Genomic DNA, 27,805 nt, shown 5'->3' on the forward strand with positions numbered 1-27,805 from the left:
AAATGGCCCGAGGGATGAGAGGTGACAGCAAGGCACAGGGAGTGGTGACATCATCCATGTTTACATTTTGGAGGTCTTTTATCCACTTGCTTTTTCTTTAATGAGTCAAGTCCACCTGTCAAGGCTTTTTGTGAGGCAAGTATTTATTTGAAAATTAAACACAGGAAGACGAGTGTTATTCAAACACCTTTGAAGGCGCAGGAGGTACCTGGGGTGTGAGCATGGGACCTGTATCCCTAAGGAACATAATGTTGGATTCCAGGGTGGGTTTGAAGTGGGGGGAGGTGGGGTGGGCTTTTTGAAAATGGCATCTGGTGCTGATTCAAAGTAAAGAACAGATGGAGAATTTGAAAGCTGTGACAGGGCTTCAAGTGTCTCGTTGACCAATGATGTTTTCTCAGCCCTGAACCCAGCAACCAGTTCTGGTGAGCTGACTTTGGCTTCATAGCTGCTAGTCTTGGCTCACAGGTGTTGCGGTACCTTCCACTTTCCCCCCAGCAAACAAATGATACCAGGTGCAAACACCACATCGGCATTAGGGGCAAGCCTCTTGCCTCCCCACATTGTCCTCTGGCACACCCAGCGTGCAGATGACAGTTTAAGAAATAGAGAAAAAGAAATCATTTTTTACCAACCTACCCAGCATAGGCACGGACTCTTTTATTGGATTTGGGAGGGCACCTCAAAATGTTCAAGTCTGATGTTTCTGCTTTTCAGTCATCTCCAAGGCTCAGATGACAAATAATGGAAGCATCTAGATTATTTCTGGTGGCAACGGCGTTCTCACCTCTATGCCGCGTCCTTTCCAAATGCCAGGGCAGTCCCTGTCTATTTCACCCCTTTTCATCTGTCTGCTGTTTTCAAAGCTGCAGGGTCCATTTCTGCATTTACTTCTGTTGCAGTGTTTCCTGGTTGTTGTTGTTGTTGTTTAGAGAACTTTTAATGAGCCATAACACATGCAAGAAAGTACATAAATAATTTGTGTTCACTTTGATGAATTGTCATTTGGTTAACATTCTCAGAACGGACTTTCCCAATACCCCAGAAGCCCCTTCCCTGTGCCTCCCAGGCCACTCTGTCCTCCCTTGGAGCAGGGGGCGGGGAGGGGGTGTTCCTTGCCAGGTGGGGGAGATCTGTGGCATCATGGCCCTGACCCCCTCCACCCACGTTCTTGGTGGCCCAGGGCCTGGCCCTGGCTGTGCAGGGTGGACCTGAAGTGTGGTAATAGCTCTGGCCATCTGTGTAAGAGGGTGGGGTGGGGACCTACGTGCCTTTGTGGCTGAGCCATTGGGAGAGGCCCAAGATCCACTCCCCCTCCCCCCCCCCCCGTCCCCCACCACCCGCCCAGGAAGGATGTGCTGTTTCCATACAACAAAAAAGACCTTTGAAATAAAAATTGCTCATTTTCTCCTTTTTATTTTTTGGAAGTAAAAAAAAAAAATCCCTATAACTGGAAAGATGTCAGATTCTAAGATTTGGGGGTGATGGTAGACCCTCCTCCCCTTATTTGGAATTATTTGGAATCTGAGTTTGGTCTTGCTGTTTTTAGAGAATGCTCTTCTTTTCCTGTTCTTCCCTGCTTTGCCCCCCTTCCTCCCTCACAGCAGAACTCATTTAGAGAGATTGATGGGGTTAGTAATCCTTTGGAGACAGTCCCTAGGAATTTTTTTTTAATGTAGGAGTCAGATTGACATGCATGTGTATATATAATGATAATCAGGGCTAAACAGTCTTTTCTTTCTATAATTTATATTCAGAAATACTCTGTTGTTTTCCTACATGCATACTGCCTTTGACACTTTGATCTCTGACCTCACAGAATGCTTTAATTTTAGTTTAGTTTACTGTGAAAAGCAATATTTGGATTTTCTAGGAATTCTTCAAGATCACTCCTTAAACAGTTTATGGCACTTAAAAAAAACCAAAAACAAATGACACAATAAACTAGACATTAAATGCAGAATGTCCTTCCTTAGAAGAGTCAGCATGCCCCATGATAAACATCCGCCTCTTTTTATGGTCTCTTCAGCCCAGAAATACAATAAAATGCAGTAAGCCCTGGAAGCCAAGGGCTTTGCTGAGTTCTATAAGCTAAAATAGAAGTCATTTGCCAGCCAACTAGATGGCTTGCAAGCCATCAGAATTGAGTCAGAACTAAAAATTTAAAAAATCAACTACTTAGTGGAGTAGAGCAATTATATGCTTTGTGATGGATTTGTACAGCTCCTTGAGAAACATGCTGTGAGCACAAGACAGTATCAAGTGGGGAGGAATGAAGGTTTGCAATATAAGGAATAAGAAGAGATTTGTTTTATGTAGTTTAATGTCCTAGGGCAAGAGCCAGTGAGTGTGTGGGCAAATTCACCTTTCCAGTAGTTTTGCCCTTGGGCAGAGAGTGGCCTTGTCAGGGGTCCTGGGGGTGGTTACTTTGAAGGAATGAAGAGCAGAGAGGATGGCAGGGCGTGACTTTCATCAGAGGATGATCTGAGGGCTCCAGAGAGGCCCCTTTCTCCCTCGGTGCCCTGGGTATTTCATTGAGCCCCAGAGTGGTTATTTCAGGGGTATTAGGACCTGTGGGTAAGGCTGGAAGCCCAAGAGCTACCGGAGCTATCTCAGGCGGTGGGTTTGACCGCTTCTCAGGCAGGAATTAGAAGTTTGTTTGTTTAAAGATTTTATTTATTTATTTGAGAGAGAGAATGCAGTTGGGGGAGCAGAGGGAGAAGCAGACTCCCTGCTTAGCAGGGAGCCGGATGCCGGGCTCCATCCCAGGACCCTGGGATCATGACCTGAGCTGAAGGCAGACGCTTAACTGACTGAGCCACCCAGGCGCCCCAAGGAACTAGAAATTTTAAATGGAAGATGGAAAATTAAAGAAAAAAAAAAGGAAATGGAAAATGTTTTCTAGTGAGATGAGGAGGGCCCCGAAACGGTGGGTTCCAGTCCCGTTTGTAGCACTTGCTACCTCTGAGCCCACTTGGGGTTCCCATGTGGAAAACAGGAATTCCGGACTCCTGTGCCCACCCTCCAGGGCTGCAGAAGTCAAACGTGGGCCATATAAATGCTGAACATTGTGGCCTGTTGTGCATTTGAGGTAGAGAAACCAAAATGTTAAAAATTCTGATTATTTTAAAATGTGGTATTTTAAGGAAATACATTTGTAGGCTAGAACGAAGTGACGCGGTAGTGGAAGTGAGTGGCGCATGCGCACGAGAACTGGGTGCGCCCTTGGAGTCAGCCGGTCGGACCCCGACCAAACTTGTGGATATTCGGACTTGTGCAGTCACACATGGAGTGGGCAGTTATGTCCGAGTGTGAGGCTGGGAGTGTTCTTTGGTGGGTGGGGAAGGATGCACCCATGTTCCTGCCGCTGGCTGCCATTCCAGGGTCTGTTGGACCCCAGCGCTGAGAGGCTGTCAGAGAGCTAAGGGATCTGTCTGTCCCTAATGGCCTCATCTCATAGATGCCAAGCGATAGCCCACCTCAGAGCCCTCCCAGCCATTCCCTCAATTTCTCAGGCCTCTGCTCAGATGGCACCTCCTCAGAGTAGCCCTCCCTGACTGCCTGTGGAAACCAGCCACTTTCTGGCATGAGGGAGCTTTGGGGTGAAGTGGAAATGTTCTGTATCTTGCTTAGGGTCTGTCTACATGAGTGTACACCTTTGCCGAAGCTCATTAAATGGTATACTTGAGATTTGTGCATTCTGCTGTATGTAAATCTACTTTGTAAAAAGAACCATCAACATCTACTTGTAGTTAATGATGTGCATGCTGAAATCTTTCTGTAGGCAAAAATAGTCAAACACGGGCAGTGGTTCAACCTGCTACTTTGCCCTGAACCAGCTCAAAACAGGAGCTCCCCAAAGTGTGCCCTGCTGTCCAGCAGCCTTATGAGGGCTGGAGTCTGTCTCCCCCACCAGACTGACCCAGGGCTCGGACTATTCATTGCTGTATCTTCAGGGCCTAGTACAGAGCCTGGCACACAGTAGGTGCTCAATAAATACTTGTTGGGTGACTAAGTGAACAGATGCACCTGTGAGGCATGCATAGCATACCCATCCTGGCCTGAGGGCCTCAAGGTGGGTGTTGGGGGTTGTCTTATCTTCACCTGATTCCCTTTTCCTGCCTTTCCTGCTCTCCCCCAATCTGGTGGTTCCCCAGGGCCCATCAGCTGTACCCCCAGCATGCACCCTGAAGCCATCCCCTCCTCTCCTCTCCTCTCCACTGCCCCTGTTCTGGGCCAGGCCAGCGTCCATTCTCACCTGGACATTCACTTCCACTCTTGCCCACCTGCGGTCACCACACAGTGGTTATGTTGTTTTTCTAAACTGTGGAGCAGATCGTGCCACTCACCTGTATGAGACTCTGTCAGCTTCCCCTGCACGTCCACCAGAGTAATAGTCCCCAAGGTCTGCAAGACCCCCGTGGGCTGACCCTGTCCCCTCTCTGACTTCTTTCTTCCCACCACAGTCCAGACCAGCCCATCGACGACCTTCCTTTCCCTTGAACCTACAAGCCTTTCTCACGTGCTTCCTCAGCACCTGATGACCACACCCTCGTGCTCAGTGTGGCTGGCGCTCTCTCCCTGACCTCTGTCCTTCCCACCCCTGGAGTCTCTGTCCCATAACCCCGGGTCTTTCCTTCCCAGGGCTCAGCACTAGGTACAACCCTTATTAGTTTATGTGTTTATTTCCCGTTTCTTCCTAGTAGCCTCCCAGGGGCTTGTTCTTGTTTGTATAGGTGGCTGATACCCCAAACAGTACCTGGTGCCAAGCTGTGGCTGGGCAGGAGGGAGGGTGGCTTTGTGGCCTCTCTGCCCCTCTCCTCCCCAGAACCACTTGGCATTGCCAGGGCTCTGCTTTGGGACCTCCTGGCGCTGACTTTCCTGCTCTGACCCCTTCTCTGTCCTTTAGGCCTGTGCCCACCGCTGGAAGAACATCTACTATGAAACAGACCATATCCTGCCCCACGGCTTCTGTTACATCATCCCATCCAATCTCCAGGCCAAAGGCAGGACACTGATCCCTTGCTATGAAGGTGAGCACTGCTGATTCCCCACCCACACCCCCACCCCACCCCACCCCTGCCACTGTGCCCTGAACAACTCCCATCATCTGTTTCCCTCAGCTTTCCAAACTCTAGCTGGAGGGCAGCACTGGGTCCTCAGTGGGTCTCTTGGCACCCAGGGCCTGCCCAGGGAATGGGGGTGAGCAGGAGGCCATGGTTCCAGGCCCCACCGAGCCCCAGCCCTGCCCATCTCTGCCCCAGAGCCCACAGTGCTTACCTAGCTATATGAAGTCTCAGACCAAAATTCACCAAGCCTCAGCCAAATGATTAGGCAGAACTTGGTTTTCTGGCACTGCCACATGCTGGGCAGCCTTGGGAGACCTACTTTCTCTCGACCCCGATGTCCTCGCCTGAAAATTCAGAGGTTGGCTCAGATGGTCTCCATGGTCCCAGCTCCCAGATGGTCCTACAGCTCCTGTGGACAAATGTCCTGAGGAGCAGGAAGAGGAAACCCAGGAGTCAGTCATTCCATAACGTCCCCAGGCTGACTTTCCTTCCCATCTGGTCCCCATACTCTCACAACAGTTTGAAGACCTCTTTGGCAAGGGGCACTTGGGATCTTGGAAGGAAATGTATTTTCTCAGGCTCCCTGCTTAAAACCTCCAAACACCATTGAGCTGATCATCACCATTTTTTTAATAAAAAAAAAAAAAAATCTTTGTTGAGCTGATCATTATTTAGCTCAGTTGAACTTGAAGTTTAAGGATTCAGGAAATGCTCTCCTTTTCATCGGTTTTATAGTTTGTACACTCCCGTGTTCGTTGCCTAATTCCGAGGGAGTTAGCTCTTGTTCCCTCTCTAAGTGCTGTGCTATTTATATATATTTTTTCCTTTAAATTTTTTATTGTTATGTTAATCACCATACATTACATCATTAGTTTTTGATGTAGTGTTCCATGATTCATTGTTTGTGCATAACACCCAGTGCTCCATGCAGAACGTGCCCTCTTTAATACCCATCACCAGGCTAACCCATCCCCCCACCCCCTCCCCTCTAGAACCCTCAGTTTGTTTTTCAGAGTCCATCGTCTCTCATGGTTCGTCTCCCCCTCTGATTCCCCCCCCCTTTATATTTTAATTCTCCCTCTAATTTACTTGCTCGGACCGAAGTCTCCACTAGCCTGTGTCCACATTTCCTCTGGGCCTCCCTGGGGTTTCCCAGGCTTCCAATTTTGTGGCCACCAAAGATGGTTCTGCAAATGCTGTCTGGACACATGCATTTTCTGCCTCCTGGAGGACCCTCCAGGGCCCTGAAGGGGACCCTGGTGTCCCGAGCAGGTGTTCTGTGCAGTGGCCCCACGGAAGAACTGGCAGGGTATCCGCAGGAGGCACGAACCCTGTCCTTCCATGAGGGCGAGCCTTGTTCTTTTCCTCTGTGTCAGCATTGAACTTTGGCCCTGTTTATCTCTGTATTGCCCCAGTCAGAAGAAAAACTCCATCTGAAAAATGGATATAATGTAGTCGGCAAAGAGGGACAGATAGTGGAAATACATCAATAAGGGGTCAAGGCTGTGTTCTGACTGCCCCAGCTTATTCCTCACTCCCCCCGACCCCACCCCCAGGAAGAAAAGGGGAAGCCGCTGGAGCAACTCTTCGGGTAGCTGGTTGGCCTGGGGAGAGGTGAGGGAATCGATGGGGGTGCTGAAGTCAGTGATTGTTGAATCCAGACTAGTTATGCAATAGGACCAGGATGTTGGTTTTCCCAGAAGATGTGTTGTGGAAATAGGGACATGTTGCTGTCCCTGGTGATTCCTCTGTATCCCACCGTAAGCATCAGAACACAAAAGGTGAGACCTCGCAAGAGGTTGCTAGAGCTTGTAGCCACCGTGGCTCACGCTTGCACATGATGTGTCATTAAGCGGCTGTGAGCTCAGCACTAGGCCAGTGTTGGTTTGGGGACTTTATGCCTTCTCTCATTTAATCTTTACAACTCCCTTCACTTGGGTTTGAATATGGGTAGTTTTCTGGAGGTCATTCCAGAAGACCCCAGTGGGGGTGTGGGAAGCAAGAAGAGGAGGGAAGGCAGCCCATAAGGGATGCCAATTACAAGTTACCATCATGGGCAGTTGGGGTGCGGTCTTTGGGGAGCTCTGGGGCCAGCAGAGAACACACCTTGGGATTATCCACCTGAGGCATGTAGGGGCTGGAATCTTTCCACCATTGTCTTGCCGTGTGTGGGGGTAGGGAAGGCCCCCCCGGCAGGGAGATGCAGGTGCTGGCTGCCAGGCTGCATCCTGGAAACGGTGAGGGCGGCGGGGTCTGGGTGGGGCCCCTGATGCTTGGCAGGAACGCAGAAGCCCTCATGAGCCAAGGAGGAGCCACAGCAGGGCCAGGTGACCTGTCGGTTCAGGGTTGCTCCACACGTCCCTCATTCACAAGCGTGTGAGAGCTCTGAGCTGAGGCCTTAGGAAGTGTGGTGTGTTCCTTCCTCCTCTGGGTCCTTGGGACCCTCACCATGGAACATGCCTCCTGTGACTCATCCCAGAAGAGCTACGTGTGGAACAGACCTGAACTGAACCTGCAGCCGGAGCCCAACTAGATCAGCCAAAGCCCAGCTGATCTGTGGGAGTTGGAGTGGGACAGGAATGCTTGTCAGTTGTCACAGACGTTTCACGGTCGTTATGCAGTAATAGCTGACATGGGGCTCATCCCGTGATCCCAGATTCCTCACACAACAGTGGATGGACAATCAACCCAGGCTGCCAGGATTGCTCTTTGTACCTTGACTTAATGTTGGCCAAATGGAGCCAGCAAAGAAATTAGCAAAATGGTGGTACCCCTCTCCAGTCTTCCTTCTCCATGGGCACACACACACTTCTGTGTGCTAACTCATTCACGGGGCTGGGGAGTGTTGGGGTATCAAGAGCAGCCTCTAGAAGAATGGGGCACTGAGGAGAATGCTTCTGTGGTTTTTGTTCCTGTAGGAGGCAAGGGGTGGCAAACACTCCGATTTCTCTAGACGACTGACTTGGCAGGATGCAGGATGTTGTCCCAGTTAGAGGACCCTTTCCTGTGCTCTGTTGGCTTTGGGGATGTCCCCCCGTCCAGTTTTGTGGGCTACTTTGGGTCTTCAAGCAACCATATTTTTCTTTTAATGTGGAAAAACTCAGTGACTCAAGCTCTCTGTTCCAAGTGAGGGATCACATTACAGCTAAGTACAGTACAACAGAAGTATTTCAGAATTTGACAAGGCCTTTTGGATATCCTCTCGATGAGCCTATCTTTACTAAGGTCTAGAGATGTGGTGTGGCTTGCTCAAGGCCAAGTTTTTCTTTCCATTCTGTTGTCATGCAATGGAGAGGCAAAGTAGCATGGTGGCTAAGAGCACAGGCTCTGGACCCAGACTGCCAGAGTTCAAGTCCTGGCTTTGCCCTTGTGAATGTGCCTAAGCTACCTCCAGGGTCTGTGAAGAGGACAAGGTAAGGTAAAACTTGTCCGTTCTTAGAATAGTGCCCAACGTGTGTGTGTGTGTGTGTGTGTGTGTACGCTAAGCATATATATGCTGATATTCCATATTTTGTGCATACTGTATGCTAGGCAAATGTGTGTTAATCACTGTGGGGTGACTAATTTGTCTGCTAGGAATACAGTCCACATAATCTTAAGTGCCTCATAGATAAAACCCAAGTGACACAGCCCCAGCTGTTGAGAAGTTCCCCATCTACAGGGGAAAACAGAGGAAACATGATGTTTCCCAAGTGGGAGAGCTGTGTGGGGAGAGAAGTTCATGCCAGTGTGTCCCGCAGGGCACCTCTCCCCAAAGGCCCAAGCTGCATCCAAGCTCTAAGTGGCATTAAGACAGCTTATTTCATGTAAACCTGGAGAAATGGATGCCTGCTTAGGGTCTGCTGCTGACGGGGGCTCCTGGAAGAGAAGAATGGTGGGAATCCACTGTTGGTCATGGCAGTGGGTGCTGGGAGGGGAGAAAGGGGCCCTGCCTCTTCTGAGTGTGCCTGCTGTGGAATAGCTGAAGGACCACTGAGGAGCATGGGAGGCTTGGTGGGGGGCCGCTCTTCCATGCTTCTGTCTCTATGGCCTCAGGCCTGTGGCTGGGCCTCCATTGCATTACCTCTGATGGTTCTCATGGTGGGGGGGAGGCTCCTGAGAAAATTCAGAATGTTCAGAAAGACCACACATTGTGTCTCATTGTGGCCTTATTTTGGGTCTCCCGGAGGGGCACCTGTGCTCGCTTCAGAATGTTGCCAGGTTGGTTTAATGAAAGCCTCGAAGTCTGTGGGCCTGTGTCTAGACTGTCTTGAACTTTCGAATTCTTAAAACATCGGTCTTTGGCACAAAGACATTTTTCTCATGACTTTTCAGGTGCTTCCTGTTTCTGGTTGGGTGGGAAATGCTATCAGAATATCCTGTTTGGAACCAGGAAATGTAGAGGGAATGGGAAACAAAAATGAATTTCGGGCACAAAGTAAAATAAACCAGTGGAGCATACCATTATTAAGTCAGCCATTTAGTTTGTGTGGGATACGAGAACAGCATCATTACTACCATATGTTGTTTGGTTTTATCCGAGTGTGTGAGAAAATGAGAAGTTCAGCGGGACAACGTGGGGGAAACTGTAAACTGAAGAGCGAACGCTCTGAAACCTGTTACTATTAACCAACTTGTACTTCAGGACTCCCTGAAGTTAAGTCAGTGCATTGTTAATATCAGGCACAGAGATTTCTTTCATCCTTTGCCCTTGATCCTGCCGAGACAAGAAGCCAGAGCTTGGCAGGAGTGGGGCTCTAAACAAGTCATCTTTTTTTTTTTTAAGATTTATTTATTTTAGAGAGTGCACATGTGAGCGGGCCGGGGGAGCAGTAGAGGGAGAGAATCTTCAAGCAGACTCCCCGCTGAGCATGGAACCCCACTGGGGGCTCGATCTCACAACCCATGAGATCACGACCTGAGCCGAAACCAAGAGTTGGCCGCTCAACCCACTGAGCCACCCAGGCACCCCCAAGTCATCTTTTTTATTGTGACAAAAAGCCTCACTAATCTGGAATAATTGGGGAGGCTTTTCTTTAGCTCTGCTACATTAACAAAAAGTGTTCCAGGTGAAACACTGATCAAGAAGCACAATTAGAGGACCATTGTATGTTAGACCCTGGCTTTTCAGGGTCTAACGTACAATTTCAGAATCTGGCTTTACTGCTCCCTTGTTCCCATGATTGAACCCATGGCTCCTACTTTGTCTGGGTGACTTTGGATAAACCATTTGAGCCTCAGTGCTCTCATCTGTAAAATGGGGAGGTTAACCTACTGAAGAGGTATTTGCTCAGTGTGAACACTTGATAAGTACGAATTTTTCAGTTAAGTATCCTTAGGACTTCAGAGAAGGTTTCTAGCAAATCCTGCTTTAATGAATAGATAATGGAGGCTAGAAAGTTGGGTATTACAAAAATGATTTTAAGACTCCATAAAAAAAAAGACTCCATAAAAAGATAATTTCTTAAATATCTTTAAAGATCCTGTTTGCACAATTTATTTGCCAGTAAGCTCTCCTCTCCCCTTTTTGTAGATGATCTAAAGTTTAATTCATGCCATGTTTAAATGTTCTCAAGTTGGGAATTGTTGGGGTCTGAATTTATCCAATTTTACCGTGCTTTAAAATTGTCCTATTGATTCCAAAGATTTCTGTGCCACTTTTTTTTTTTTTTTAATCTGGGGGTGACTGGCCTTTTATTCCCAGTTGCTTTTGGCATCTCTCAAGACAGTGCTCATTTCTAGAGAAGGAAATAGATCACCCATTCACATGTGAAGTTTTCTTTCCCTGTCTGGTGTTGAATGCTGTGGCTCCACAGGGGATAAAAATCAGTCAAGAGCCATTTATAAATGAAAAGGACTTGAGGTTTTGTCTTATTTTGTTGTGTTTTTGTTTTGTTTTGGAGAGAACCATAAAAAGCTAAGTTGATCCATTTAAAAGTTCAAGAACAAGCCCCATAAATTTTTTATTAAATAAAGAACTCTACATTTACATAGGATTTTATGGTTTCTAAAGAGCTTTCATAAAAATTATCTCATTTAAGTAAATACAGCAAATTTAGAAACAGATGTAGTTCTGTATTATAGCCAGTTAAGGCGGAGACGGACCCTGAGGTGGAGAGAGAGGGAGGGAGGGTACCTGGAGGGAAAAACCAGAGCCAGAGGAGGTGACCAGGTCTCTGTCAGTGGCTCTTGGGGCTCAGGGAACCGCATTGAGCTTTCAGTTTGGTGCCAAGAATTTTTACCATGGGCACAGATATATTCTATACTTCCAATGTGTTTCCATACATTGTGTGGAATTATTGACTGCTTAAGCTATATTGTCTAATATTTTCCTTACAGATATCTAAATTTTATGAATCTCCTATTCTAAAATTGCTGATCTGTATGATGGGTGTCTTGGGTATTTTTCTTCTCAGAGAAACTAACATTCAGATTTACCTACTGGCTGCCAGGGATCATGTTAGGGTACTTAACATATATGATCATACTGAGTAATGACCTCATTTTGGGGGTAAGGATTCTTATCCCCATTGTACAGATGAGAAAACAGTCTTGGGGAGGCTGATGAAGGTCACAGGCTCATTAAGTAGGGAAAGGATTGTTGGCATGGAAATTCAATAGCAGGTTTCTTTGTACCACCTGTTCTGTTGGGAGGCTGGTTTTCTTTGGGGTTACTGGGATGCTGTGGCCCCTCACTGAGCAAAATCTATTTGATAATTTTAGTATGATTTTTTAGGACACTCTACTGGAGACTTCTCGAGCTATGTTGCAATTTTACAGTTGTAGACACAAAATATAGAGTCCCAGGAGGTGCAGGGGGCAGGTGGGGCCCCTCAGCCTGATAACATTTTGCTGGGAGGCCCCTCTGCTCTATGTCCTAGATCTTTCCTTACTGTAAGCATTTGGTTTTCACACCTGAACAGTGCTTTGACTGTCCATGTTTCAGTGGTAGGTATTCCATGAGTCTGTTTAGTTTTGGTCATCCTGTGAATTTTCCTCAGCTCTGAGCTGGGACTCTCACTGAGATGTGACTGTCCCATGTTCAGGGTCACTTTTTTGGAGGGGTGAAAGATAACATGCAACGTCTTGGGCATTTTGGGCTGCTGTAACAGATATACCACAGACAGAGCAACTTAAACAACAAACATTTATTTCTGACTATTCTGGAGTCTGGGAAGTCCAAGATCAAGGCCCTGGCCTATTCAGTGTCTAGTGAGAGCCCTCTTTTGTGTCCTCATGTGGTGGAGAGCAGAGAGCAGCAAGCTCTCTGAGGCCTCACAAAAGGGCACTAATTCCATTTATGGGGGCTCTACCCTGGTGGCCTCATCTAATGCTAATCACCTCCCAAGGGAGTATGGTTTCAATATACGGATTTTGGGGGGACACCTATGTTTAGTCTATAACACACAGTAAGTTGAAGTTGCTTCTTCTAAAGTAGGGAGTTGGCAAAGTTGGTACTAGATTTTGGGTGGAAGGAACTATTTAAAGATTACAAAACATTAAAATTTTTTAAAGATTTTTGTAAAAAATACATAACACAAAATTTACCATTTCAGCCATTTTTAAGTGTGCCATACATATGTTCACTATGGTACAGCAACCACCATATCCATCTCTAGAACTTTTCCATCGTCCCAAAATGAAGCTCTGTCCTCATGAGTTCTCTCCTTCCCCCCGATCCTGCCCCCGCCCCCCCAGCCCTGACAACTGCCATTCTACTTTGTCTCAATGAGTTTGACTTCTTCAGAGACCTCATGTAAGTGGAATTATGCAGTATTTGTTCTTTTGTGACAGGCTTATTTCACTCAGCATGATGTCCTCAAGGTTCTTCCATATCATAGCATATGTTAGAATTTCCTTCCTTAAGACTTAATATTCCGCTGAATGAACGTATATACTACATTTTGTGTATCCATTCATCCACCGATGGAAAACACTTTTTTTCAAGGACGAGAATGTTCTCACGGTGAATGTGCTACATGAAGCAAGATGGTGTGGCGGAAACAGATTGGCAGTCAGGAACCCCACCCTTTAATCCTGCCTCAGGCTTATTTGCTGTTTGGCTGTAGACTACTTGCTTTCTCTGAGTAATAGTGACTTCATCTGTAAAAGAAATGGATGGGATTCGAATTATATAGACGTGCTGTAAAGATCTCTTCCCCTCTTAAAGCTTCTCTTACATAATTGTAAGTTGCTAGCTTTATGCAGTTTGCCTTTAATGCCCACCATTGCTTAATTGTCCATTATTTTGATAGAATGTTTTCCCTTCCTCTCTAACCTAGCTATTTAGGTCATTTACCTTATTTTTTTTTCTTCCCATTTAGACTGTGGTCCCTCACAACTGTGGGCAGTTTTGTCTTTTTAGTTTTATGTTGAAATGCCCTGGTTACTAGTAGAGCTCTGTCTGCCCAAGTTCACTGTCCTCTAAATTGTTTAATGACCAATTATTTGGTATTCATTCAGAAATTGAGCCAAAACTCAGGAATAATTTGAGACTAGAAAGCTGTTTTTTTTTCTCTAGTTCATGGCTAAGTTCAGGAGCTATGGAAAAAAAACAATTTTAAAATTGATGCATTAAAAAGACTATCTTTGGAAGAGGTTGGTAGGAATAATATCTTACACTGTCTGTAGATCTTGATCTTTCCATGGGTTGGTTTTATCCCGCCAGCATTTCAGGAGGAGTGCAGGAAGTGACCCCACCCAGTTTAATTCTTGAATGAATTAAAATTCATTGGTGTAAGTTCCATGTATTGAGTTGTGGGTTGCGAACATGTGGAAACGAGTCTCTTTTCCTCTCTGAATTGCCTTCTGTTTAGACAGGGTTTAGTAAAACCAGCAGCTAAACCAAGGAAAATACTACCATTTTTAGAGTGGAGGAACCATACAACTTAATGAATTGTGTGTGACGCAGGCCAAGTAACTCAGACCCACCCACGGCAGAGAGACAGCTTTCCAACCTGTTCCTGTGTCCTCTAGGTGATTTTCAGGTCCCCTTGTTCAACCACATCTTTTGCTTCCGAGATTCAGTTCCCCTGGATTTAGCAGTGTCAGGTTGGTTGCAGGAGGACAGTGGGCCGCTGTCGTGCCAACCCTGATTCCCTTTTGCTGCTTCAAGGTGGAGAAATGTTTTGTTCCCCGGCAGTGAGGGAGGGAACCAGCTTGTTGTAGCTCTCTGCCTGGCCACATCCTTGGGGCAAGTGGCGACTGGGTGGACGTGCCCAGGAGCCGCCCGCAGCAGGGCCCCCAGCCTGTGTGTGTGTGCAGGAAAAGTGCTTCTGGAACACCGGAGACTGGAGGAGGTCCCACCCCATCCTTCCAGCCTGCACTGCCTGGACTTCTCAATGGAGGGAGGGATTGTGACCTGGGGGATTTCTTGAGGACCCTGGGATGGGGCAGCCTCCTGTTTCCATACCTACTTCCCTTCTCAGGAAGGAGGAATTCTTCTTGGGTATTCTATCTTGTTCCTCCTGAGGCCCCAAAGGAGACGGGATTGCCCAAGGTAGAATTAGCCAGTCTAGGTTTGGAAAGCCCAGACACATCAATCCTGTGGGTTCCTGCCCCACTCCAATCATGACTACAACTATCCTTAGGCCTCCGGGGTTAGTGGTGGCTCTGGGTGGAGAACTCAGGATTCCCGGTACCCAGGACACAACTCCTTTCCAAGCCAGGCTGGGGGTGGAGGTCAGGGACCCTGACTGATTGGAAGACAGAAGGCAGGGCTGGCAGAGCAGGGGGCACAAAAGTCCCAAGTAAGCAGGTTGGAGAGTTCGGGTCTTAGTAGCTGGAGGAATGTACTTGCTCCTTTCACATTTCCACCTGGGCCTTGAATCTGTGCACAGAGAAACCTGTGTGTACACCTCCCCTTAGTACACCGGCACTAGCACATACCAGTAACTGGCATAAGGCTGGTGTTGGGGACAGTGAGGTCGATGAGTTCATCTTGGTGTTGAATAAACCGTAAACTGTGATGAACAAACACATTTTGTGATGGGGAGAGGGTATCATTTACATTTCCCTGCAAGATCACCCAGACAGAGAAGCTGAAGAGGAGTTCTGGAAGACCGTGGATGGCTCAGAATAGGAAAGTGTTTAATCCAGTCACACCAGTTGAGCCTTTCTAGACTAGAGTTGCCACAGCTGCCTCGCCTCCCCCCAAAGTAGGTGTGATGGGATGGGGTAGGGGCAGAAGCATTAGGACTGGAGCCTGTTTCCAAGTTGAAGTGGTTAATCAAGAGTTACAGAAGTTTCTGGGAGGTCAGAGTTATGGGTACTAGTCAGGAGCCTCACGTGGTTTGATTCCTTGTTCTAGAGCACTCCAAGAAGGCAGGTGTAGACCCTGGGGTCTCAGAAAGTCAAAGCCAGTGGGATGGTGCCTGTTTTCTGTGTGTCCCTGGCCCTCAGACCCCTGATGAGGCAGTCCCAGCTTGGGGACTCTGGGGCTGGCCTCTTAACGGTACGTTGATGCTGGCTGAGGCTGGGATGCTGGTAGTAGGGCTTGGCCTTGCAGGACTTTCTCCTGGGGCCAGGAGTGGGGTACTCCTAGCTCCCAGTATGGCTGTGGCCCCTTTAGAAGCCCTGGGTCCTGCTTCTGGCATAGAGCTGGCCAGCACAGTTTGGGGATGAGGTGGTGAAAGACAAGTTTTCATATTTCATACTATTTTTGGAGTTCCCGTTACAAAGGAGACCATGAGACTGTTTTCTTTAATACATGAAAGATTCCTACGTAATTCTCATTCATGTCATAAATTTATGAGGCTGAACTGGTGTGTCCTGCACTGTAGCTTCGTTCAGCTGGTGGGGTCTGACTTTTCCTTGTTTTATTTGCCGGAGAGTTAGAGTTGGATATTTAACCCCTGGAGTCAGTGGGGGTGGATATGCTTTTTGCCAGAACTTGCAGATTTAATATAACTGTTCGGGTTGGGACGTTTTGATTCTTCTTGCCATTATGCTATTTGATGTAGGATTTATTATTAATTTTTATTATTTCTTGCCGTCAGACAGTTTGATGCATGATCTCTTTATGACTTTGCACAAGCCCCCCTCCCAGCCTGGGTGCAAGACTTTGCAGAGAATAGGCGAGTCCCATCGTCTGTGGGTTGCTTTCTGGCAGGCCTGTGAGTTCTCCTTGGAATAACAGGACAGGGAGGGAGGAACTGATTTAGCCCCCACAAGGAAGAGGAGTAACTCAATTGACATTCCATTGTAATTTAGCAGTCGGTTAATGGCCACTTACTGGAAAATGTTACCAGGCTCTGCAGCGAGTGTTGTTAGAAACCGAATTACTCTGTATATTTCCCCAGGGCCCTTTTCCCCCTTCTCCTCTCTCGCAGGAAGTGGCACTGTGTTGCAATCACAGCTGCATTGTTCCTTCATATTATTTATTTTGTTTCAAAATTAAGTATATTGCCTTTAATGGTACCCGAGACTTGCCCAGAGCCCAGGGGTGATATGGGGGATCACTGGGTTATTTTGTAGGGTAGCCCAGGCCTACAAGTGCCCAGGGACAGCCATGAGCCCTTGTCTGGCAGTGTAATTAATTTGAGTCATCTGAGCTGAACATCTCTCTTATCTCTCTGTCTTTACCCATGTCATGATTTCAACTGGCTGGTCACTTCCTGGGTTTTGTGTAATCACTCACTCTGTAGAATCTTTGATGAGCCACAGAGGTGAATTAATGTGAATCTTGACTTTTGCCATTTAGTAGCTATGTGACCTTGGGCAATTCACCTAACCTCTCTGAGCCTCGGGAGTTATACTACTCACAGATGGCAATATGGGCTGCCAGGGATGAGAGATCAACGGAATGGCATGAGTGGATGTAGCTAACAGGGCCTGGAACATGCTAAATCCTCTTGCTTCCAACTTAAAAATACAACAGCAGCACAGAAAGCCCCTTTGTCGGGTCAGGGTGTTGGGAACTGTGAGGGAATGGTAGAGGAAAAGCACTTAACCATTTTTGTTTCTGTTGACCTGGAGAGAGCTTCCCCTTTGACGGAAGATGGAGGTGTCCGCGGGTAGCATCAGCAGTATACCATCAGGGAGAGAGTAACCGTAGTCGAGTGCTGGAGCAGGTCTAGCGGGTTTGTTCCTGTAGCCCCAGGCTCTGTTGGCTGGTATCTGGTTGGATGGCAGAAATCATCTTGCCTCCAGCTCTGTGGAGTGTCATGTTGGGAGGCTTGGTCATCTTCCAGGGGACTCCACACAGGGATGGCCACATCATGCCGTTTCCGGGTTATGTTTTCAGCTCCTTTTCCTACTGAGGCTCTCCATCCTTTCTGAAGTAAATGAAATAATCGTCACCAGCCTCCCACTTAATTACTAGGACTGTTGCTTCTCTCCCCACACACGTGGAGGAAGTCTGCTGGGGTGCTTGGCAGCCTCACAGCCCGATGGCACCAGAGCCTGGAGTTTTGAGGTCTGATGGATTCCAGAGACTTTCCTTCCGCGCCCCAGTCTGGAAGGTGTCCCTGGGCCCAGCCCGCAGCAGTGCACGGGGAAGTGGCCAGCACACTCGGCGGCTCCTCCACACGACTAGCACACACTGACGAGGCTGTGGTTTGCTTCTTTCCTTCCCTCCCCTCTAGAGTATAAGAAGAAGTACGGAGAGGAACACGGCTCCTGCCAGGCTGGGATAGCAGGCTTCTTCACTGAGGTGGGTGTCGGCTCTTGGGCATTTCTGCTCTCTTACTGGTGTTCGTTTCCTGGCGGATTGTGGTCTCGGTAGTTCCTTGAGATGGAGTTGCCAATGCCCCCACATACTTGAGCTGCGAGTGAGTAGATTCTGGTCCCTGGATGTGACCTCCTGGAAAAGTGATTGACACAGGTGGGGACTCCTGCTGGCCAGAGACTACTGGGGGGGGGAGTGGGTGGGCTCACTGGGAGGAGACACCTATTTGGACAATTTCTCTAAGGAGTCCTCTGGACCCTGAGCTCCATGGAAGGAACCGATTCAAAGGGGTGCGGGTGAGATGGTGCTCAGTCAAGTTTGTGTCTCATTGCTGGCAGTGAGGAGGATATATTAAGCATCACCTCCTATCGTTCTTCCCTCCATGGAGAGATTTTATGATTTTATACATAACTCAGCCAGCCTCTTTCCCAAATTCCAAAGGACCGTACACTTGAATACTTCTCTACCTATGCAGTCGTACCATGATCTTTGGCCAGACGGTGCAACTTTAAGGACTGTTCTTAAGTGATTCTTGCCTACTGTGAGTTCACCCTTCACATCAACTCCTCATTTCCCAAACATCTTTTGATTGCCGTGTACAAAGCTCCATGCCAGGTCCTATAAGTGGCTCAGGCCCAAACAAAAAAATACTTTTTATTTCTAATTCATCTATAATCCTATTCTTTTAACCTCCTAAGCATATCCCAAATGTGATAGCTTTAATTTCCCACCACCATCACCCTTCTGGAAAAGCCATTATCATCACCTGGAGATATGCTGGTCTTGAACTGGTCTACCTGCATCTGTTCTTTTTTTTTTTTTTTTTTGGTAGTAAAATACACATAACATGAAATTGACCATTTTGACCATTTGGAAGCAAACAATCCAGTGGTATTTAGTACATTGACAGTGTTGTGCAACCATGGCCTCTCTAGCTTGAGAACATTTCCATCACCTCAGTCTGCATCTGTTCTCCACCCCCGCCTCTGTGCTTTCTGCACAGTAGCCTGAGGAATCTTTCAAAATCAAACCCTGTCATTCTGTCTCTGTGGCTTCCCATCAAGCCTACAGGCTTGGCTTTCTGACACCCCAGGAGAGTAGAGAGCAGCAGGAGGGGACACCCACCAGTGTGCAGAGCTTTCTGATCTGGAGCAGAACTGCCCACCTTAATTTCTGCAGTTGCGATTTAGATTCAGAAAATAGTCAGCAATGCAGCATCTCATTCAGAAAGCAACATGGAAAGGGTAGAAAAGTCAGAAAAGGTGTCTTTCACTCTCAGACCAACAAACATGACATGCTTCCTCACCGACCCCGCAGTCTGCACTCTCTAATTCTTACTATACTCCTTCGCTGTCACTTTGGTGGGATTCTTATGACCATCTATACAGAGTTCCGTGGGAGGCCCAGTGGATGGTGCCACCCATCGTCCTTGCTGCCTAGGCCCACATGGGCAAGATTCCTCTCTTATGTCCTCTCCTGTATCCAAGCCATCAGGGAGTCCCACTTCCTGTGCTCCCAGAACCTATCCCAGAGGCCTCCATTTCTCTCTGCCTCCGCTGTTGCCCATAAGCCTAGGGCGCCATTGTCTTACCCAGAGTGCCACTGTAGGACCCTCCCAATTACCCACTCCCACCCTGCCTCGCCACAGCCTCTTCCCACACGGAAGCCACAGCTACCTCCTCGAAATGAGGAAAATACTGTGGCACTCCTTCGCTCGGAAACTTCTGGATCCTCATCACACTTACAGTAAGATCCAGACTCTTCCACTTGGCCGCCTGGGGCTTCCTACCTTTCCTGCTGCCCCTGTTACCTGCCCTCCTAGGCTCACCTCCTCCGGCCTCAGAGACTTGGGACTGCTGCTGCAACATACCAGACTCCCTGGCAGCATGGGGCTGGAGGTCCCCACACATGGCATTTTTGTGCACAAATACATACTTCTGCAGAAGAGAAATGTAGCAGAGGAATTGCTGGGGCCAAAGCTATCCAACATTCGAATTTGGGTACATTCTGGCAGATTGTACTCTGGAAGTGTTTGCCAACCGACAGCCTCCCAGTTGTGTGTCATTGTTCCTACAGCCTCTCACCAGTACCAGTTCTTGTCATTATAAAAAGATACCTCATTTTGCTATGATGTCCCTTTATCTGATGATTCGTGTAGTTTAGTATTCTTCAAATATTGGCCATTTGTCTTTTTCTAGAAATTGCTTGTTTATGTTCTTGGCCCATTATTCTCTTGTTTTTTCTTATTTTTGATTAACTGATTTTTAGGAACTTGCAAGATAGTTTCAACACTAATCTTTTATCTCTTATATGTGTTGTAAATTTTTTTTTATCAGTCTGAGTTGGCTTCTGGTGTCTTTATTGTACTGCTATCCCACAGTCGTATTTGTCAAATCCATCAATCATTTTCTCTCTGGATTCTAGACTTCTCAGAAAGATCATCCCTCTCCTAAGAATACGAAATATCAACCTATAATTTCTTCTAGAATTTTTAGTTTTTTTTTTTAAGATTTCTCTCTTCAATACATCTTGGATTTCTTTTTGCAAACATTATATGGTAGAAACAAACTGCATTGCTTTCCTAAATGTGTAGTTGATTGTTCTCATATTGGCCTGCTAACCAGGTTTTCTTATCTCCATTGATTTGAAATACCATCCTGCCATATGCCGAGCTCACGCTCTCCTTCCATCTCCGTGCACATTGAGATTGTATAACCTCTGTGGCTGTTGTTTTTCTGGTAAGGTCTAGCAGAGTCTGACTCTGCCCGAGAGGCAACAGGGCACCGCTGCAAGTCCACAAACAGGTGACAGGCACCATGGATGGCAGTGCTGGGAGAGAGACACCTTGCGGGCTGGTGTGCCCAGGACTTTAAAAGTGGGAGCGCCAGGAGGGAGGCCAGGTGGGAGGCTATGATGTGGTCCAGCTACAAAACAACAGGAATGAAAAATGACCAGGGGAATTGGAGAACATTAAGGCAGTATCAGTGGGCTGGGTGGCCAGAGAACTGTGGGCTGGATGAAGTAGGTTCTAAGGCAGGGTTCTGGAGAACAGTGGTGCCCCAGTGGGAAGAAGCCTGTCTAGAGAAGAATCACTGGGGAAGGTCAACGAATGGGCCTGCTTTCAACACATGCAGTGTGAGGTGATGGATGGGACACTTGTAGGTGTTTTTAGAAGATACTTGGACACAGGGACCAGAACTCAACCTGAGTTGGAAGCTCTGATTTGGTCATTGCTAGTACCTCTCTGAGGGGACGGGTGTGCTCAGCATGGAGCTGGGGGCTGGGGCGGGGGGGACCTCCTTTCGACAGTGGGAAGAGAAAAAGTAGACTCATTGCAGAAATGAGAACTCATCAGAGATGTTGATGAAGAACTGTGGGACAGAAGGAGTTCCCGGTGGGGGGGGGGGTGTCATTATCGTCTCACCAGGCAGAAAGTCAGGGAAGACAGGGCGTTGGGGCTGGGTAGAAGGAGGGCTTGGTGGGAGGAGCAAAAAGGGCAGGGGTGGAGGGGAGCCCAGGGGCCTGCGTAAGCTCCAGGTAAGCAAGAACAAGAGGACCTATTGAAACTCCAGGCTCTGGGAACTGTGGGCAAACTGCAGTGGGGCCGTGGTATATGGATGGGGGTTCATGGGGCCAGTGAGTGGGAGGCTCAGTCCTCTGACCCGGCCACTGTCTCCTGGCTGCCCTGAGCTTTGGCCTCCCTAAACAGGAGGTCTTTGAACTCACTGCCTCTCTTGTTTCTGGAACTTCAGCTGTTGGAGGCTGAGCAGGAAATGTGGTTGAAGGGGTCAGGCAGCACTTTTCCCCTCCACTGCCCTCCTGCTGACCCCGTTACTTGGGCTGGCTTTCGCTGTGGACTGGGCTGTCCCTGCACAGGGCAGGCGGTTACCCCTCAAGCTGGATGTGCTTCTGTGGCCTTCCAGATGCAGCCATGTGACCCCCAAGTACTCTGGCCTGCTTGACCTGAGGGTCTGTGACCCAGGGGTTACCAAAGCTGTTTGAGCTACAGATGCCATGTGAGTTTTAGCCTGTTACTGAGGATAAAGGAGAGCTTCCTGGGAACCTTATTTATTTTTGTAGCCTAGGGTGACAGAGACAGATACTTGTGAGTAGCAAGAGAAGACATGGACCAACCCGCCAGCATTGGAGCACTGCCATGGGAGCCTGGAGACACCTGGGTAGAAGTCTGGGGTGCAGACTTCTGCTGTAGATCCTGAGTGCCCCTCTGCCCCCCTCCCCCACTCGCGCCAGCTTGCAGCAGTGTACAGAGAAAAGTCCGTGGCTTCTTAGGCACACCCACATGCCCCTATGCCTTTGGAGGTTCTGCTAATAAATGCACCTTGGGAAAAGGCCCACACTATTTATGGAAGGGATTCCACATGGGAGTTAGGTGGTGTGGCCTTTGGCTTGCAGAGAAGCTTGCGTTTCTGTGTGCCGTTTGCATTGGCTTTTCCTGGGTGCTGGGGAGCTAAGCAATGACACCCTTTTCCTGGCACTGGTGAACAGTGACAAAAGGGCACAGGCATCATCTCTACTGGATGGGAAAACCAAATACGGGGAGTTCCAGGAAGATGGTGTTTTCCTGCCCCTCCCCAGCCCCAGCCCCAGCCCCAGCCCCAGCCCCAGCCCCGTGGGTCTCAGGCTTGGCCTCAGGTTCTCTAGTTTGAACCGAGGGAGAAGGAGGCATAAGCACGAAGAGGAGAGGACAGACAGACAAGAGCTTTGGTTTAAAGGTTTTTGAGGAGAGAGATTACCTTGTCCTAACCTCTTTGTGGTGTTTGAGAGAGCGGGTGTGGGGATATGTTAGACATGAAGCTCTCAATTTTTATGCTGGATTGATTTAAATCATCAGAAAACAATGTGTCTACCACCTGGTGTCCCAGAGAGACTTATGGGTCTCTGGTAATGCTCAGGGCTTTGGTTTATGAAGAGCTGCAGGCGGAGAAAGCTCTCTATATTCTGTGTACTACAGATATCAAGGCCAATGGTCGTTATGTTCTTCCATGCCCTGGTGTGTTTGGATACCCAATTCCAAATCCCTTTCTGAGCTCAAGGCCAAGGAAAAAGTCTCTCTCTTCTGATGAACTGATCGTTTGTCTAATGTTCCTTCTAGAACTTGCACAGCCCCTTACACAGAACAGATGAGTATAGGGGCAGGAGTGAATGAATGCACTCACCACCTATTTTGTCAGTGATGAACTCTGAGTGCAGGAAGTGATATGTTTTTATAAAACAGTGAGATGCCTCAGAATGTCCAACTTATCAACAGCTCCCTTGGAGGTGTGGCTAGGACCTCAGAGCCCGAATGCAATGTCCCTCCACAGTCTTTCCTTGTCTCCACCTTCCTGAATCACCAGCAACACGCCATGCAGGCAGGATCTGGTGGCTTGTCTTCTGTCTGTGCTCACACCCTCCTGCTTAAGTTTCTTTCCCAAATGGACCACAGCACATGCGTCGTTCAAAGCATTGCTCTGTTGCCACCATGGTTGCACACGCGCTCTCCTGCCCATGAGCTCTTTCTTTTCTTTCTCTTTAGATGGCTCTGGCTTGTTCAGACATTTGCTCTCTGGGAATTCAGTGTGACTTTACGAATTGTCATCAGAAACTCAGGATCCCTGTAATAAGATGTAACCTTCAGGGACTTGTCAGAAAGCAGCGGCTTCTGACAGTGGTGAGGCCAGCTCTGCAGAGAGGGGTCTGCCTGGATGGATGTTTCTGAAATAGAACTTGAAAGGCCAAGGGAGGGGTGGGTGTGTTTTGGCACTGAGAGGCCTCGATGACATTGCAGCGTCTAGTGTCCACTGTCTGTATGGTCTGCACCTATGGGGTTTTTGTGCAGCTGAGGGGTTTCCCCTGAAATTGTCTTTATTTGAACCCTTTTGGATAGAATTTTTTTCTAAAATATTTTGTATGTTTCCGTGTTGCCTTCCCCTGGGAATGTCATACAAAGGGACTTTATTGATCTGTGTATCTAGTATAAGCTTTCATACATGATAGTAGGTGCTTAATATTATTGAATGAAAAATTAATGATTTTGTTAGGAAAATAATTTTTATTGTTTCTTACTGCAGTGTAGACACTTTGATAGATAATCAAAAGAAGGGATTCCCTGCTGGGGAATGAAGGAATGAAAGCCTCAGCCAGTGTCATCCAGTGGATGCAAGGAGGCAGTGGGTACCTCTCCTCGGAACAGTTTCCACACAGTGTGTGCTCCATTTTGCATGAGTTGTGCGTTTTCTGAGGTGACCTCCTTGTCAGTGTTTAATCATTGTTCTAGAATTTTGAAAAAACACTGGGTGCCTGGGTGGCTCAGTCGTTAAGTGTCTGCCTTCGGCTCAGGTCATGATCCTGGAGTTCTGGGATCGAGTCCCGCATCGGGCTCCCTGCTCAGTGGGGAGTCTGCTTCTCCCTCTGCCCCTCCCCCCCCACCTTGTGCTCTCTCTCTCTCAAATAAATAAAATCTTTAAAAAAATAAAAAATAGGATTTTGAAAAGCACAAAATAAATTTTAGGGATGAGAGAGAGAGAGACAGAGACACAGAGAGAGAGTGACAGAAGAAGGGGGGAGGGAAGGGATCCCTGTAATCCTGTCACCCAGTGGGAAAAAAACCATAAACGTTTGGGGCTTCTTCTGGTCTCTGTTTCGTCTGTCTGTACACATTTTTTTTTCCATTTATAAAATGTGATCATTGTCTGCGTGTTATTTGGCCTGTCCTCCTTAACTCAGCACTTTGTGGCCCTGTCTCAGGGCTGTTACATCTACAGCGTTTTTACTGCTGCAGGTTGCTGTTGAATGGGCATACCGTGATTTAGGATGCCTGCTGCTAGATGTGTAGATTGTTTCTAACTTTCTTCCTTTTCTTTTCTTTTAAGATTTTACCTATTTACTTGAAAAAGAGAGAGAGAAAGCATGAGCAGGGGTGAGGGGCAGAAGGAGAAGCAGGTTTCCCACTGAGCCAGGAGCCCCACGTGGGGCTCGATCCCAGGACACTGGATCATGACCTGAGCTGAAGGCAGCCGCTTAACGACTGAGCCACCCAGGCGCGTTAGATCATTTCCAACTTTCTTTAGCATAGTGACGAGGCCTATTCTTGTGGGTGAAGGCATGTAGTTATCTGTGCTGACTTCCTTAGGTAGGTGCATCATTTGGAAGCAGTTGGGATTCTCATCAGTATTGCTCATTAGATGGTTTTGTAGCACAAACCTGATCTTGGCCCCGTTGAGGGCACAGGGCCATTTGTCCCTAATGCAAATGCTGGAGACCACCATGTCTTTGTGTTTCTGGGTCTTTTTTTTTTTTTTTTTTAAGATTTATTTATTTATTTTAGGGAGAGAGAGAGAGAGAGAGAGAGCATGCACACGCGAGTGGGGAGAGGGGCAGAGGGAGAGAATCTCAAGCAGACTTCCCACTGAGCATGGATCCCAAGGGCTCAGTGCGGGGGCTAGATCCCATGACCCATGAGATCATGACCTGAGCCAAAACCAAGAGTTGGATGCTTAGCTGACTGAGCCACCCAGATGCCCCTCTTGGGTCTGTTTTTAATAGCAGTGCTGTCTCTTACTGTCAGGAATCTCTGTCCTTCCCTTGGTGCGCCTCTCTGCTCTCTTGATTTTGTTACGATTTTGCAATGGGCCACAGTGTCCCCAAAAGCAACTTTCATCCTGCCCACAAGGCTCTCAATAAGCAGGAGACATTTAGATTAAGCTCAGACAACTTTTACCTTTGTTTCTAGATTCCTTTTGCATCCAGATTCTATTATCTGAGAAGAGCGTCCTGAGCGAGGACTGGTGGTGGGGGGGGATTTCTTGGTGTGTTAGTGCATGGTTTTTTGCAAAGATGCTTCTGGTCATTGTTTTCTCCTTGCTCTGTATAGGGCAGGTGGGGTTGGGGGCCAGGCTGGGTGAGGGGGTGGTGTCTTTTCATGAGCGCTGTTTCCTGGAATTCTGCGATTTAGGACAATGTGCAATATTTGTCATATCCTCATTTGATCCCGTTGTGAAGGTGAGGAAGTACGCAAGAGCTTATCCGTGGGTAGCATAGGGACCCGGTATGTTCCTCATTCTGTCACCTTGCTCGGTTATCTTTGTCTTTATTCCTGATGACCCTGCATGTATGATGGATTCCATAGTGCCAAGGAATCTGGTGTTTTGTTTTTGTTGCTCAGCTGAAGAAAGTCCTTGGTGTGAGGTATCTTTGAGTTGTTGGCTGTGGCTGTGTTTCTCATTGTACCACCTGCTCCCCTCCTCGGCTTCCTTCTCTGTTTACTTACCTTTGGGTTTCTCTTTGGTAGGAGCTGGTGGTGATGGGCGCCCCAGGGTCATTTTATTGGGCCGGGACAGTCAAAGTGCTGAACCTTACGGACAACACCTATTTCAAACTGAACGATGAAGCAATCATGAACAGACGGTACACTTACCTGGGTGAGTAGCTCAGGGACATGACAGGTAAGAAGGGGAAATGGGAGTGATTCTCACCTGGCTCACAAATTGTTGCTTTACTGGTGGAAAGAAGAGTTTGTTGGCTTTCATGTCTATTGTGCTGATTAGGTACGCTCTTAGCCAGGGCCCCTTATATCGAGCCTCACATCTAGCGGGTAGAGAACAAAGGAGGGATCTGAATTAAAACTGTGATTTAATTACAGAGCTGACAGTTGAACCTCCAAGGAAGCAGCAGTTTTTTCTTATTTGAGCCAATTACTTAAGTTGAGATACAAAATGAGTGCAGTAGAATTCTGGTTTTCCATGACATTTCTTTGGTTGTGGTCTCTGCTTCCTGGTCACACCAGTTGCAAATAGAAATAGTAAGAACTGGGGATGCCTGGGTGGCTCAGTAGTTGGGTGTCTGCTTTGGGCTCAGGTCCTGATCCCAGGGTCTTGGGATTGAGCCCCAAATTGGGCTCCCTGCTCAGTGGGGAGCCTGCTTCTCCCTCTCCCTAAAAAAGAAATAATAAGAACCAGAAATTGGTATGATGGATGGCAGCGTAACACTGAAGGTTAATCCCGGGCTCGGAAAAATTTCTCCTATTTTCGCCACTCTTTCAACCTTCTGAAAAGAAAATAGATACAATTTAACAGTCACCAGACAAGCATGACACTGCACCTATTGAGGGACAAAGATAGGCTGTCTTTGCTTGTGGACTTGAAAATTTTGTGTGGCTCTTTTCCTTAGTTCATGTCCTAAGTGCTGTCATTCTGGATACTACTACTTTTCCTTCCTGAAACAACCTTATGAGGCAACTATCATTACCCGCATTTTAGAGGCAAAGAAACTGAGGCACAAAGGAAGGGCATAACTTGCCAAGGTCACATGGCTCGTAAATAGCAGAGTGGGGGCTTAAACCTGTGGTTTCTGAGCCTAGAGTCTAAATGCAGAGCTGCATTGGGTGTAGCTTTAAGGTCCAGGATAGATCCTTTGAACTTGAGGGGCCGGTGGCTTCTCCCTATATACCAGAGACCCTTACTGCTGCAGGGCTCTCAAGGTGACCTAAGGCTTTGATATCACTTATAATGCTCTTAGGTAATGTGGTCAGGCCACAGGGTCAAAAAGAATTGATCACAGTATGATGTCATCACAAAATCCAAACAGCTTGTGATCACAGCATTTGGGTTTGAAGGTGAAGACAAGGTTTGGGGAATATATGGCCACCCGTAAGGGTCTCTGCTGGCTAACGGAGAACTTTCAGCCTGCCCACAGGGCTCTCAATAAGCAGAAGACATTTAGACTAAGCTCAGACAACTTTTACCTTTGTTTCTTGATTCCTTTTGCATCCAGATTCTTTTCTCATCCATACCCCGCCCCCGCCCCGCCACCCTGCCACTGTCAGCTTCTTTCTGCCTTCTCTTAGAAGGGAGGATGGCACCATGGTCAACAGCAGAGGCTTTGGAGACACCTAGATTGGATCTGAATCTTGCCGTGTTACCTGGGGCATGTTACTTAACCATGTTTAGTCTCAGTTCCTACATCTGGAAAATGGAAAAAATAATCATACCTTCCTCATAGAGTTGTGTGATTAAAATTTGCCGGTGTCCAAAGATACACAGAGGAATATTCATAGCAGCTTTATTTGTAGTAAAGCTGGAACAGCTGGGAA

General features: G+C 47.6%; 1 protein-coding gene across 1 annotated transcript in view; it reads left to right on the plus strand.

The window, feature by feature from the left end:
* Positions 1-27,805, plus strand: part of ITGA9 (integrin subunit alpha 9) — a 337,384-nt gene that overhangs the window by 22,249 nt on the left and 287,330 nt on the right. Inside the window, 3 exon segments of the mRNA XM_027583039.2 lie at positions 4,910-5,033; positions 17,633-17,700; positions 26,006-26,135. Coding sequence (XP_027438840.2) covers positions 4,910-5,033; positions 17,633-17,700; positions 26,006-26,135 — 322 coding nt within the window.

This window comes from Zalophus californianus, chromosome 1 (genome assembly GCF_009762305.2).
Source record: "Zalophus californianus isolate mZalCal1 chromosome 1, mZalCal1.pri.v2, whole genome shotgun sequence".
NCBI classification, from domain to species: Eukaryota; Metazoa; Chordata; class Mammalia; order Carnivora; family Otariidae; genus Zalophus; species Zalophus californianus.